This window comes from Heterodontus francisci, chromosome 7, assembly GCF_036365525.1.
Source record: "Heterodontus francisci isolate sHetFra1 chromosome 7, sHetFra1.hap1, whole genome shotgun sequence".
NCBI lineage: Eukaryota > Metazoa > Chordata > Chondrichthyes > Heterodontiformes > Heterodontidae > Heterodontus > Heterodontus francisci.
In genome coordinates this window covers 35970245-35985333 of record NC_090377.1, presented here as the reverse complement: position 1 = coordinate 35985333, position 15089 = coordinate 35970245, and the positions used below count along the sequence as shown (strand labels likewise).

The 15089-nt window shown below is 43.5% G+C and overlaps 1 protein-coding gene across 5 annotated transcripts in view; it reads left to right on the top strand.

Annotated features, from left to right (window-relative positions):
• kynu (kynureninase) overlaps window positions 1-15089 on the top strand; it is a 283739-nt gene that overhangs the window by 169267 nt on the left and 99383 nt on the right. For all 5 annotated transcript variants that reach the window (XM_068035006.1, XM_068035003.1, XM_068035005.1 and 2 more), the window contains 3 exons: window positions 4755-4816; window positions 12651-12722; window positions 13039-13113. In XM_068035006.1, the coding sequence (XP_067891107.1) occupies window positions 4755-4816; window positions 12651-12722; window positions 13039-13113 (209 nt within the window). The remainder of the gene's footprint in view (window positions 1-4754; window positions 4817-12650; window positions 12723-13038; window positions 13114-15089) is intronic.

Genomic DNA, 15089 nt, shown 5'->3' with positions numbered 1-15089 from the left:
TTGGAATTCTCTACCCAGAGGGCTGTGGAAGCTCAGTCATTGAGTATGTTTAAAGCAGAGATAGACAGATTTCTAAATGCCAATGACATAACAGGATATGAGGATAGTGTAGGAAAAAGGCATTGAAGTGGATAATCAGCCATGATCATATTGAATGGCGGGGCAGGCTCAATGGGTTGAATGGCCTACTCCTGCTCCTGTGTTCCGATATTCCTATTCTTAGGATTTCTTGACAGTACCCTGGTGGCACCACTGTTTGGTGAACCACTATCCACTCTTGGTCTGCAGGTCTGGGAGGGCATTTCTACTTCCTCATCAGTACCTCATTCTTTACATAGTAGCTGGGACGCCCTCTCCTTCAGCTTCGGTTTGGGCAGTCTGTGCTAACTTTCTTAATACTGGGTCGGCTTGCTGAACTTCTCTTCAACTAAGGAAAATGGGTTTAACCCATCCGTTGGGTCCTCTAAATTCCCAAAGAAGGTTTCTGATAACCAGACAGTAGGGTCATCTCTCTGCACTGCCAGTTCAGCCTCCTCTGATGGAGTTTGTTTGACCATGGACCATATCACTCCACGGGTCAGGGAAAATGTCGAGGACCTTCTCCTGCAACTGCTCTGTCTCCTTCACCTATTCTGGTCTCTCTAAAACGACTGCGGAAGCTACCACCTTTGTCCCTGCCAGATCATTACCCAGGAGCAGGTCAACCCTGTCCACAGGTAAGTTTGGGACAATCCCCATGGTTACCAGTCCTGAAACAATGTCACACTCCTGATGCAGCCGGTATAAAGGTATGGGCTTACATCACCCTCCGATACCATTCACTAGCACTCTATCACTCAATGCACTCTCTGGGGAAAGGTCATGCCTTTTCCCAGCAGAAGGATTGGGTGGCCCCTGTATCTCTAAGTATGTCTATGAGCTTGCTTGCCTCACTCGAGGGGCACAGGGTTACTTGGCACACAAAATCCTGGTAACTTTCAGGGATTTTGTTAAGTTTTCCCGCACTCACAACAGTAGGTTTACCTGGTTTTACACCTGCAGTAAAGCCACAGCCTGCTCTGCTGTGCTTTCCATCAGGGCCCCTTTGTCTACACTGGCCTGGTGTGCCCTGATTAATCCTATAGGTTTTCTCCATAACTTCCAGCAGTCAGCTCAAAGTGACCTGTCTTGTTACAATGGAAACACCCAGGTCTTCGGGCGTCACTCCTGCTCTCAGCACCATTGTTTTTTGGCCTGATAAGGGCCCCATTTGTCCAGCTTTCCCTTTGCACCCATGGCTGTTCAGGCTCCTACCACCCTTCCACCTTTATCCTATCTGGGTAAGGGCTTGTGAACGGTGTAAATTCATCAGCCAGAATTGCGGCCTGCCTGGCTCTTGGAACCTTTTATTTCTCTGTGGGTTTTAATGGGAAGGGGGAGCGAGTTTTAGAACTCCTCAAGAAGGATCACCGATCTGAGGTTTTCATGTGTAGGTTGTAACTTGAGTGTCCGTATCCACTGGTCAAAAGCAAGCTGCTTAACTCTTTCAAACTCGAAGTAAGTTTGTTCAGGCTGCTTTCGGAGAGTTTGGAATTTTTGACGGTATGCCTCCAGTACTGGCTCACATGCGCCCAGGATAGCATTCTTAGTCATCCCATAGTCTGATGAGCTCTCATCTGGCAATAGTGAATAAACCTCAGGGGCTTTTCCTATTAGTTTGCTTTGCAATAACAGAGCCCAGCTGTCTGAGGACCATTTCAACTGTTTTGCAAGCTTTTCAAAAGTGACAAAAAAGGCTTTCACATCCCCCTTATTGAACTGTGGAATCAACTGGGAGAATTTTAAGAGCTCAACACTCAGTAGGGGTAGTTCCCTCACTAGCTATGCCTTCACTGTGTGTATTGGGACTTCCCCTAGTTAGTTCGAGCTGCCTTCGATCTCACTTTTCTCCTTGTCCTTCTGGAAAGCTCTTTCTTTTTCCCTTTCCTGACACACTCTCTGCTCTTTCTCTCGAATTCTAATTCTCGTCTCCTCTGTTCTAGTTGTATCTTAGCTAACATTATGCTGCCTGTTTCTGATTCTAAGACTGTCTCCTGTTCTTCAGTTTCAAATACAAAATGGATGGCCATAAGTTTTAGGATTTCAGGTTTCATAGCTTTTGAACCGATAGTAATCCCAAACTGCCGAGCTACATTTATTTATTTTTTATCTTATTTATTGATACAGCACTGAAACAGGCCCTTCGGCCCACCAAGTCTGTGCCGACCATCAACCACCCATTTATACTAATCCTACGTTAATCCCATATTCCTACCACATCCCCACAATTCCCCTACCACCTACCTATACTAGGGGCAATTTATAATGGCCAATTTACCTATCAACCTGCAAGTCTTTGGCTGTGGGAGGAAACCCACGCAGTCACAGGGAGAACTTGCAAACTCCGCACAGGCAGTACCCAGAATTGAACCCGGGTCACTGGAGCTGAGAGGCTGCGGTGCTAACCACTGCGCCACTGTGCTGCCCTCATTCCTCAACTCTTCAATCGATAGGACACTTAACCTGTCCCAAGTTACTTGACTCTGGCTTAGGAAGGTACTGGCCTCGAAGGTGGGCATATTAGTACTCTAGCAGCAAAAACCACAAGAAAACCTGTATTGAAGTTTTTCAAATTTTGATGGGGATCAATTTGGTTTCCCACTCCCAATTTCTCGTTTGTCATTGGGTTACAACCACAGACTGAATCAGTGTATTCTCTGGTACCTTCTAATGAGATTTCTGTTACTATCAAGTGAGTAGGGGTCACAAGGCCCCTACTTTTACTTTCTTTTATTTGACAACAACAGGGCTTATTTTTTTCCTAAAACTGTGGATGTGCTTACCATTTCAGTGAGTGTTTTACCTTTTACCTTTGTTGTGATCATAAAAGAACCAATCAAACAGGTTTTCTTGAGTTCACACAAGAAAGAGGTGAGTTTATAATACTTAAGAAACCTCAACCCAATCTAAATAAAAATAATAAAACTACGCTACACTTTCTCAAACACACACACACACACATTCTCAAACAAACACACACACACACACACACACACACACACACACACACACACACACACACACACACACACACACACACACACACATAGATTACAGAGTGATGGGAATAGATTTGTGTTGGATTAGAGTCCAGAACAAATAAAAATAATACAGTCTTTGTTGACTGGTGACTTTAGTAGTCTTCTGGTTAAATTTGTGGTCCCGAAATTCTGCGTTGATAATTGTTCTTGGAGACAGTTGAGCAGAGGGTTTCCTTCTCGGTGTCTTTGTCTTGGATCTATCAGCCAGCAGCTAGGCTTCGAATGCCCCACCAGGTCTTCTGGAGAGAGAAAGAGAGAGCCCTTCAGCCTTCTGCACAGATTGAGTCACTGGCTTGTCCACTTGTCCAAGGGAAACTCCCCGCTTTCACAGAGATGGACAGATGGTCACATGACTTTCAGTGTATTCTCTGGAATCTTCGAATGAGATTCAAGTTTAGGAATTTCCATCTCTCAAGCCTCATGATATCAGTGTGTTTCCTTGGAGGGGTTCACCTTTTAATAATGTTACAGAGTTGCTTTGAATGTCTTGCTAATGAAAGCAATCTCAGGTGGCTCAATCAATAGGGTAAGCCATTGTTTTGGGTACAGGATGATCAAACATGTGTCTCCACTTTTGTCGCCTTGGAATGTGCAAGGTTTTCAAATCAAACGGTGGTGGCCATTTTCAGCTGTGGCAAAGTTTTTCTAAAAGTTGTCTGTAATATTCCAGCTTTCCCTCTGTATTTTAAGTTTAATGTAAGTTTCCAACTAATGAATTAAAAATTCTCATTTGACATAGCATGTTTTCTTGACAATGATTACATCAATATTTTTAAATCAATCATGTTCCTCCAATGCCACCATAGAAATTTAATAGAGACCTTCAAAATTATAGGTATTTTGATAGAGTAAATGGGGAGAAACTGTTTGTGCTGGCAGCAAGGTTGATAACCAGATGGGACACATTTAAGATAATTGACAAAAAATCCAGAGGGGCAAATGAGAATTTTTTTTACATAGCGCCTCATTATGATCTGAAACGTACTGCCTGAAAGGATGGCAGAATCAGATTCAATTTTAAATTTTGAAAGGGAATTGGATATATATATATATATATATATATATATATATTTCTATGTGTAAAAGAAAAACTTGCATTGTTATGGGGAAAGAGCAGAGGAGTAGGACTAAATGGATAACTCTTTCAAAGAACAGGCACAGGCATGATGGGCCGAATACCCTCTCTCTGTGCTTTACAATTTTATAATTTAGCTCTATTCACTCACTTATGGTGCTTTATGACACAATTGCACGACAGCTTTGCTGGTGTGGAACCTCATCAGGTATGGAGTGCAAGGTGCAGATCAGGGTGACAGCATTGTAATCCTATCTCTGACTCACATTCACATCAACAGTGGAGATTTACCACTTCTGCCCTTATTTCTTTTATATAATCCTTGTACATGGATACCATAAACTAGCTTATGTCGGGCAGATAACGTTCCAAACAACTGATGTTTGCCAGCTGTGTTGAATTCAGTATTTGATGTCTGGTATCTTGAGCATTGTAGCGATATTAAATAATGTGCTTGCAAAAACACATTTGATATACGAAGTGTATGGTATAACATGGTATGAAAACAAAAAGCAAGTTTTACATGGTACATACTTTACTAACAGCTTTCTATTTCACAGGTGCTAAAGAGGAAGAAACTGCATTGATGAATGGGCTGACTGTGAACTTGCATCTCCTGCTGGTGAGAAGTCATTTTTACTACTCTTCATTTTGAAAAATCATACAATTAAACTCCAATACTTTGAAGAACTGGTACATGATAACTACTTGCATTACAATCATTTTTTCTTATTGTTACACTGTGCATCACATGAAGGTCACCTACTCAACTGGGAAAAATTACAGGAATGCTTGTCTCAGTTACCTTTATGTAATTCAATTTTGGTGAATTTAAAAACAGCTCAATGGAAACACGAGCAATACAGAAAGACTACTGGCTCCTAGTGCCATAGGTCAGTATGCACTCTGTGCATAATTAAGTTTGCTTGGCATCCTTCCATCTACGGAAGATGATGGACATGCAGCAAACAATCCATTTAGGTGGGGTGTCTTCTCTTGATGCACCTTTGTTGATGGCTCAGAAGGCCAGTCCTTGAGAGGCAGGTGCTGCCAAAAATGCTGCATGTGAAGCTGCCAAATGATGCTGTGAGTTGTTGTTTTTAACGTTAGTGCCTGTTGCCAAGCTGCTGTAGCAACTGGTCATCATGGTAGAGCACACCAGTCCACCGGATGTGTCGCCATTTCCCTCTTTCCCCAAAAAATACCTCTGGGGGAGGCCCACTATGGGCCTTGATGCTAGGAAGGCCCGGCCCAATATTGCTGCTGGCCCAAAGCTTCGTAGCGGCACCCCCCCTACGGCTCGGCCAAAATTTACACAGGCAAAGTTATTCAAATAAATGAGTCAATGGTGGGAAGGGGTTGAAGTTAAAAGTTTGTAAATTTTGGTGGGTGGTGCGGTGGGGGGTGGGGGGATGAAGGTCAGGTACACAAGGTAAGTATTTTGCGGGGCGAGAGAGCATGGAATGAGTGTATGGCTATTGGGGCGGTGTGAGAAGGGCTAGAAACATGTATTTAATTGTTTTAAATATAATTTGCTGCACTATCACTTTAAAACTTTTAATTGTAATTTGGGGTTCAAAGCCCTTTGAAAATGGGGTCGGTGCCTGCGCAGTGATGCCTGATGCCGTTGCCGGGGATGGACCGCCCACCCTGCCACGTCATCGGTGGGGGGGGGCCGGTCCACCTCGCCCATTTAAATGAGCTGCCGTGCTGAATATCACGGCGGCCACGCGACTTCCGGTCTGCGCGGGTGGAGCGCCATGTTTGAAATCATTAAATCTTTACAAGTCATACCCCTCATAAACATTTCAATTAACTTTACTTCAACAGGCAGTATCTCTTACAATAATCTAACAACAAGTCTTATTAAAAAAAAACTTTATTCTTACCCCTTTGGCTTTTAGTACTAATACCAAATTAATATCCCTTTGTTACTGATACATTGATCAGTGGAAATAATCTTTCACTAATTTATCCTTTCTGACCTTTTCAAAACTTTCATCACTTCTGCTAGACCTTACCTTAACTTTCTTTGTTCCAGTTAAAAGCAACAACTTGTGCCCAGGCTATTCTGATCCAGTGATATAAAGCTTCTTGTTATCATTTTCCTGGTAACATCCTGGAGAAGAGGTATAATGCACAGGCCCAAACATTTGGCTGTGCCATGCCCATATTTCGGGCACTTAAGTGGCCTTCATTGTAGCAGGCGGGAAGTGCACGCTCATTACAAGCTAGAAGTGTGCCACCTGCTATATTGGCAAAGGCCAAAAAATTGCAGTACAGTGCTCACACATGAAACTGACATCAAACCCTTTGCATATGCAAATAAGGGACTAAACACCTGTTTTGAGGCCCCACTGCAAGATTGGTTTGCTCTGAGGCAGGTACTGTCTGTTAGACCCCAACAAAGGTAACATTTGAAAATATGTTTACCTGTATATGGAGCTGGGACTCCCCCTCCATTCCTTTCACCCCTGGTGGACACCAGTACCGCTCCCCCCACTGATATGCTGTTGACTCCCAAACCCCTCCTCTTTGCCTTCCTCCCATTCCCAATCACTGCTACCTTTCTCTTCGGCGAACCCTATCTCACCCCAGCAATTTCTTCTTCCTGACTTAATAGCACCCGCCTTCCTGATCATCTCTTTTCCAAGTAGCCTCCTTCCCAGTTGCTACCCTTCCTGATAGCTGCCCTCAGGTATGTTAGGCAGTGACACTAACTGCAGCTCTTTCATCGTGCTTCGTCAACGAGCTGTCTGTTGCTGTCCGTAACATGCCAGCTCAGTGGAAATGAGGCCCGAGGCTCAATATTGGGTGAGGGGGAGTGGGGGGTGGGGTGTTGAATGCCACTGTTCAGGCACAAGGACTGATACCTGTGTCCCTCATGCATCCAAAGATGGGCATGCTCACATTTCTGGGCCTCAGTTTTTAAGTGCATACAGACTTTGCTATTGGATCAATTTGTATTTGACTGATAGTAACTTGTTGAGTTTGAAAGGTTTGTTATCAAAATCCACGAAATCCCAATACCTCTTTTCTGAGATTCTCGTCAAAATAAGGAGTGACAATTTGAAAATCACTTGGGCCCAGATTTTGCGGTCAAAAGCAAACTGATGGTGCTTCCTGCAAACCTTGAAGAAAGCTGCCCACAAAGATCTGGTGATCTCTGGCATGAATTTCCCCTTTCCCAACATTAATTTGAATGTGGTGCCAAGTCAAGGGAATCTCCAGGCGTCCAGCGACAGTGATGTCATCAAGCAGAGTAAGCAGCCAATGACCTTGAACTATTCTCACAGCCAGCAAGCCAGGAAGTAATATGTTCTGATCATCTTTCAGTTGTATAAATTTTACAAGAAGTGAAATAAAGATTGGGACATGCACATTCGAAGCTGAAATATCATACACAAACTTTTAAAAAAGCTCTATTTTTATTATATTAATAAACTGTAGAATTTTTTTATCATAATGGAAAAAATTGACATTATACAAATATAAAGTTACTCTTCCAGGGTCAGAGATGTTTTTCAGCAGTAGTTATGACTTCATACGTCATTTTAAAACCCAGTTACAGCTCATGAACAAGGCAATTTTTTTCAGGAATTTTTGACAGGGTAAAAGGGGAAGGTCTTCTCAGTTCAGTGACTTCTAAAGATTGCCATCTGTGGGGACTACAACAGTGCACCCTTTGGAGGAACAGGGAATCACTGACAGCAACTTCTGGATTTCTGCATTTAATTGCACATGTGTGGAGCCAGAAATTCCTGTTTATTTCACAGGGTAATGATGGTGAATGTTGACAATTTCACTTCCATTACAACTGCAATATCCGAATCAACAAACCTTAAAATCTCAGAGCAATAAAGACACTGAAATTTTTAGAAAAGGCACGTTGTTTTTCCAGAAACACAAGTAACACTTGCCCAGATTTTACTGACATGGGAATTTTGCTGCCCTGTAAGTTGGACTTGTTTGTGCACATTTAGATTTTAAGAATTGCTGGAAGTGTGAGCTGATAACAGTGGGAGAAGGCAGTAGGACATCTTAGACCTTGGTGACTTACAGGGCAAACACTGCATCTCCTTAACCAATGAGATTAAAGGATTGATAAATAAACAGAGGAAGTACTGAGGAGGAGGGTGAATTAAAGTGGGTGAATTCAATGTTTTATCAGATACTCAAATAAAGAAAGGGAAAGAAAGATTGAATTTTGAAAGAAATTAAAGGTAAGAACAAATTGACAAATTAGAACTTAGAATTTTTAAAATCTCCAACAACAATTCACAACTCAGAAATGAGACTGCACGCTTTTAATTATTCACTTTCTGGGCAAGAGAAGTTGATTGGCAGTTATTCACAATTATGTCATTTAAAGGGTATTTATGCTAGTAATTACCAGGCTTAACTTTCTGTGGTGAGTTTAATGGCATTTAGTTTCAAGAAGTTGCTGCATTTGCACGTTATCAGGAAGGTTAAAGGTGAGATGGCATGTTCAGAAAGCTAACAGCGGAGCCATGCAGATCGGCTAGCAACTTGTGGCGATCCACAATTCATTGGGTATCTCTTCCTCACCATAGGTCACTGCCCAATTGAACGTGCATCATTCATACACTGTTACTTTTCAGCAAATTCTGGCCCACTGTGTTTTTCAAAATCATGTACTAAGAATCAATGCAGTTCTCAAGAATTGCAAACTTTGATAACTTCATGTACATGAGAAGTTAGATAAAAATGTCCCTACTGTAAATATTTAACTTACATACATCTATCAGAATATTCACACGCACATCCCCAATTTTCATCACTCCACCGTTGGTGGCCATGCCATCAGCTGCCTAGGGCCTAAGCTCTGGAATTCCCTCATTTAAGCCTCTTCCCCACTCACCCATATGTCGCTGTCAACCTTTAAGACAGTCTTTAAAACCTCCCTCTTTAATCTTATGTCCTTTTGTCGCTCGGTGTTCAAATTTGTTTGATAATGATCCTGGGAAGCACCTTGGGACATTTTACTATGTTTAAGGTGCTTGATAAATGCAAGTTGTTGTTGCTTACTGTCAGATTAATAAAGTCACTAGAGGTTTCCAAATTTACATAGAGTCTGATATAATGCTTTACTGTTATTGCAGGCTGAAATGAGAGCAAGACCTAAAAGCAGTTCCAAAAAGGGGTTTCCATTCCTTCACCTGGGTAAATTAGCAAGGCTTATCTAGCTCTGAAGTAAGAATAGACACACACAAAAATGTTGGAAGTGTTGGGACTCACCTATGCGACTAATTTAAGATATGAGAGCTGAAATAATCTAGAGTATTAAATTTAAATATCCCAAAACAGCCACATTTGTGTATATTGAACTGTCCACTTCCCATATAATTACCAATCACCTAGCCAGTCTATGTCCTTGACAGTCTAATGCACTCTTCCTAACAATTTGAAAAGCCTCCTAATTTGGTATCATCGGCAAGTCTTGATGCTATTCCTTTTAGGCCCAGATTGCACTCTTTGAAGTTGTGTGGGCAATTTTAACCCTCTCACCCAGCAGACAGTTTAAAATGAATAGCTGAATTACCCACTCTGTTCCTATTCTGTGTGGATTTTAACTTCACTGTTTTTGATGGTGGATGCTTGCCTAAATTTTTTTTTCCAAAATATACTTTATTCATAAAAATCTGTAAAAATTACATTGCCAAACAGTTTCAAACAGCACCAAAAAATACAAACATTGCAAGGGAGATCAGTTTCCTTCAATACTATCATGAGTTTCTTCACAACCCTTCCATTTCACAATTGTCATGCCAATTACAGTTTTACATTTACAGCAAATGAAAATATCAACGATACAGTTCAAAGGGTTTCCCATGGATCCAGCCCCTCAGTTCAGCTTGGTGGGGGTCCTTACACAGTGGTCTTTCCCCATTGAGCCTTTGCTGCGGCTGCCCCAAGCTTTAGTGCGTCCCTCAGCACGTAGTCCTGGACCTTGGAATGTGCCAGTCTGCAACATTCGGTGGTGGACAACTCTTTGCGCTGGAAGACCAGCAAGTTTCGGGCAGACCAAAGGGCGTCTTTCACCGAATTGATAGTCCTCCAGCAGCAGTTGATGTTTGTCTCGGTGTGCATCCCTGGGAACAGCCCGTAGAGCACAGACTCCTGTGTTACAGAGCTGCTTGGGATGAACCTCGACAAAAACCACTGCATCTCTTTCCACACCTGCTTTGCAAAGACACATTCCAGGAGGAGGTGGGCGACTGTCTCTTCCCCACCACAGCCACCGCGCGGGCATTGTGCGGAGGGGGCGAGACTTCGGGTGTGCATGAAGGATCTGACGGGGAGGGCCCTTCTCACCACCAGCCAAGCTACGTCTTGGTGCTTGTTTGAAAGTTCTGGTGATGAGGCATTCCGCCAAATGACTTTGACGGTCTGCTCGGGGAACCATCCGACAGGATCCACCGTCTCCTTTTCCCGTAGGGCCTTGAGGACATTCCGTGCCGACCACTGCCTGATGGACCGGTGGTCAAAGGTGTTTTCCCGCAGAAACTGCTCCATGAAGGATAGGTGGTACGGCACGGCCCAACTGCATGGAGCGTTCCGCGGCAATGTGCCCAGGCCCATCCTGCGCAACACCGGGGACAGATAGAACCTCAGCACGTAGTGACACTTGGAGTTTGCATACTGGAGATCTACACACAGCTTGATGCAGCCGCACACGAAGGTGGTCATCAGGATGAGGGCCACGTTGGGTACATTTTTCCCGCCCTTGTCCAGAGATTTGAACATCGTGTCCCTCCGGACCCGGTCCATTTTAGATCCCCAGATGAAGCGGAAAATGGCTCGGGTGACTGCCACAGCGCAGGAGTGGGGTATGGGCCAGACCTGCGCCACGTAGAGCAACAACGTGAGCGCCTCGCACCTGATGACCAGGTTCTTACCCACAATGGAGAGAGATCGCTGCCCCCATATGCCCAACTTTTGTCGTACCTTGGCTACTCGCTCCTCCCAGGTTTTGGTGCACGCCCCGGCCCTTCCAAACCATATCCCCAGCGCCTTCAGGTAATCTGACCTGACGGTGAAGGGGACAAAGGATCGGTCAGCCCAGTTCCCAAAGAACATGGCCTCACTCTTTCCGTGGTTAACTTTGGCTCCCGAGGCCAGTTCGAACTGGTCGCAGATGCTCATCAGTCTGCGCACGGACAGCGGATCCGAGCAGAAGACGGCGACGTCATCCATGTACAGGGAGGTTTTAACCTGAGTGCCTCCACTGCCTGGGATTGTCACCCCTCTTATGCTCGCATCCTTCCTAATAGACTCAGCAAAGGGTTCAATACAGCAAACAAACAAGACTGGGGTGAGAGGACAGCCCTGTCTGACTCCAGATTTGATCGGGAAACTTTCCGATTCCCACCCGTTGATTGAGACTGCGCTACTGATGTTTGTGTAGAGCAGTTGGATCCAATTGCAGATTCCCTCCCCAAACCCCATTTTGGAAAGCACGTCCATCATGTAGGTGTGCGATATCCTTTCAAAAGCCTTCTCCTGGTCCAGGCTGATGAGGCAGGTGTCCACCCTCCTGTCCCGCACGTAGGCGATCGTATCCCTGAGTAGCGCGAGACGATCAGAGATCTTCCTGCCGGGTACAGTACAGGTCTGATCGGGGTGAATCACCAACTCCAGAGCAGATTTGACTCGACTGGCTATGACTTTGGACAGAATCTTGTAGTCAACATTAAGCAGTGAGATGGGCCGCCAATTTCTGATTTCTGCCCTCTCCCCCTTCTGCTTGTACTAAATCAAACAGGAGCCTCGCATATGTTTGTAAGTAGGGGTCCTAGTGGAATAATACTGTTGAACCCTGGTATGAGTGGAATGTCCTTTTGGTCACCCTGCTCAGTGCAAGTTGTTTCTCAACATTGCAGAAGCCACAAAAGGTAAGTGTTGAGCTTTCCGTTGTGGGGCCAGGGAGAGGAGGAGTGGTCCTTCAGACCCACACAGAAAAGACTTGACTTCTGTTGCCCCCCCCGCAACCAATCTTCCCACTGCCGAGACTCTTCCAAAACCCCCGACCCACCATTTAGCTTCCTGCAGCAGGTAGTCTCTGGACCAAGTGATTTTAACCAGCTGGCCAGCTGCATTATGCCTTGTTTAGGGCTAGGCAGCTGGCTGGCATGTAAGTGAGCCTTGGAGTTAAAATAGCCCAGATCTCAAATTGATGCCATTGGTGGGGGAGGGGTTTGATGCTCATTCAACCTCTACGCCCCCAATTGCCTGAAACCTGAACCTGGTTAAGAAAAAAAAATCCCGCCATGTAATCCAGACTTATTCAAATATTAACACAAGAAATGCTGGAGTCACTCAGCAGGTCTGGCAGCATCTGTGGAAAGAGAAGCAGAGTTAACGTTTCAGGTCAGTGACCCTTCTTCGATATTGACTGTTCAACTTTTATATGTGATAAACTTTATGTTTTACAGCTGTCCTTCTACAAGCCAACATCAAGAAGACATAAGATTCTCATGGAAGCAAAAGCATTTCCTTCTGATCATGTAAGAACTACATTTACAGCACTAGAATTAATCAAGTCCTTGTATAGGTTACACTGTGATTTATTCATTGGCACGAAGTTCTGTTGGTGAAATATTTACTGCCTGGCTCTCTGCCAATGGCTTAGCACGCTTTATTACAAGATAGCCCAGTATACATCTCATTACCAATGCTTTTCTGGGGGAAGAATATGCATTATGATTGATATAATGGTTCAGTAAAGGACCATGGAAGTAACTGAAAACTGACTATATTGATTTTTATGTAGTAAAAGTTAAAGTCTGCAAATCATTAATTACAATCTTCATTCTTTTAAAGTATGCAGTGGAGTCTCAAATCCAGCTTAAAGGACTAGATCCGAAGGAAAGCATGCTTTTGCTGTCTCCAGTGGAGGTTTGTGTCAGTTTTGTACTGATAAGATGATATACCAGTAACCTTTTTGCAGTACGCCCTTACAGTTAATCATTCTAATGACACTCCCAAGGCATGTACATTTATAATACCATTAATTTATATAATTATTTGGTTATTTACTTTCCTTTGTTTAAATGATTACCAAAAAGAGTAATTCAGGTCAGTCTGGATTCTATCTACAGTATGTCAATCTTGTGAAAGCTCCAGAATTTTAAATGTTAATCTAAGTGAGCTAGCCAGCTTATTGTGGATTTAGAGAAAATGGGATAAAATGTGACCTTATTGATATTGTTGTCTTGCTGAGTGAATAAATCTCATTGCTTGGCTGAGGGTTGTAAAACTGAGGTCTGGAGGCCATTAAATGGTACTCAAACTGCATTATTTAAGCAGCATAAAGAGAATAGAAATATCCCCCTGACAAGAGTAGTGCACACACAGCGACCTCCCCTGTCAAACACTGAGTGTCACAGCTTCCAAGAATCTGCCGACAATTGTCCTTTCTTACATTTCCAAGACTTTCTGGAAGTGACTCACATGATTTCCCAATGCAGAGGCATACTATGCTGTATAACATTCTGTGTAATTACTAATTTGGGTAATTAATAGTAACCCTTCACAGTACAATTAAGATGAAGTTGTGTAAAACCTTATTTGATGTACCACAGCATTATTTAGTGTAACAAAATGTAGTACATTGTCTCTAAAAGAATAACCACTAAATATTTTGGTAAATTAAATTGTATATCTCTCTGTGCAAATGAAGATTGTGATTGAATGAAACATTTTATGACCTCAGTGAGACCATTAACATTAAAGCACGAGATATGAACTCCCGAGACCAATTTAAAGGACTACTTGACAAGATTTCATGTTTTAAGACTTTATTACAACAATTACAGAAGTTCCTCATTTAACACGGTAAAACAGAGAAACATAGAAAATAGGAGCAGGAGTAGGCCATTCGGTCCTTCGAGCCTGCTCCGCCATTCATTATGATCATGGCTGATCATCCAACTGTACCCGCTTTTGCCGCATATCCTTTGATCCCTTTAGACCCAAGAGCGACATCTAACTCCTTCTTGAAAACATACAATGTTTTGGCCTCAACTGCTTTCTGTGGTAGCGAATGCTACAGGCTCACACTCTGGGTGAAGAAATTTCTCCCCATCTCAGTCCTGAATGGTTTAACCCGTATCCTTAGACTATGACCCTTGGTTCTGGACTCCCCCACCATCGGGAACACCCTTCCTGCATCTACCCCGTCAAGTCCTGTTAGAATTTTATAGGTTTTTTGAGATCCCCCCCTCACTCTTCTGAACTCCTGCAAATATAATCCTAACCGACTCAATCTCTCCGCATACGTCAGTCCCGCCATCACAGGAATCAGTCTGGTAAACCTTCACTGCACTTCCTCTATAGCAAGAACATCCTTCCTCAGCTAAGGAGACCAAAACTGCATACAATATTCCAGATGTGCTCACCAAGGCCCTGTATAATTGCAGCAAAACATCCCTGCTTCTGTACTCGAATCCTCTCACTATGAAGGCCAACATACCATTTGCCTTTTTTACTGCCTGTTGGACCTGCATGCTTACCTTCAGCGACTGGTGTATGAGAACACCCAGGTCTCATTGCATATTCCCCTCTCTCAGTTTATAGCCATTCAGATAATAATCTGCCTTCCTGTTTTTGCTTCCAAAGTGGATAACCTCAAATTTATTCACATAATACTGCATCTGCCATGCATTAGCCCCCTCACTCAACTTGTCCAAATCACCCTGAAGCCTCTCTGCATCCTCCTCACAACTCACCCTCCCACCCAGTTTTGTGTCATCTGCAAATTTGGAGATATTACATTTAGTTCCTTCATCTAAATCATTAATGTATATTGTGAATAGCTGGGGTCCTAGCACCGATCCCTGCTGTACCCCACTAGTCACTGCCTGCCATTCGGA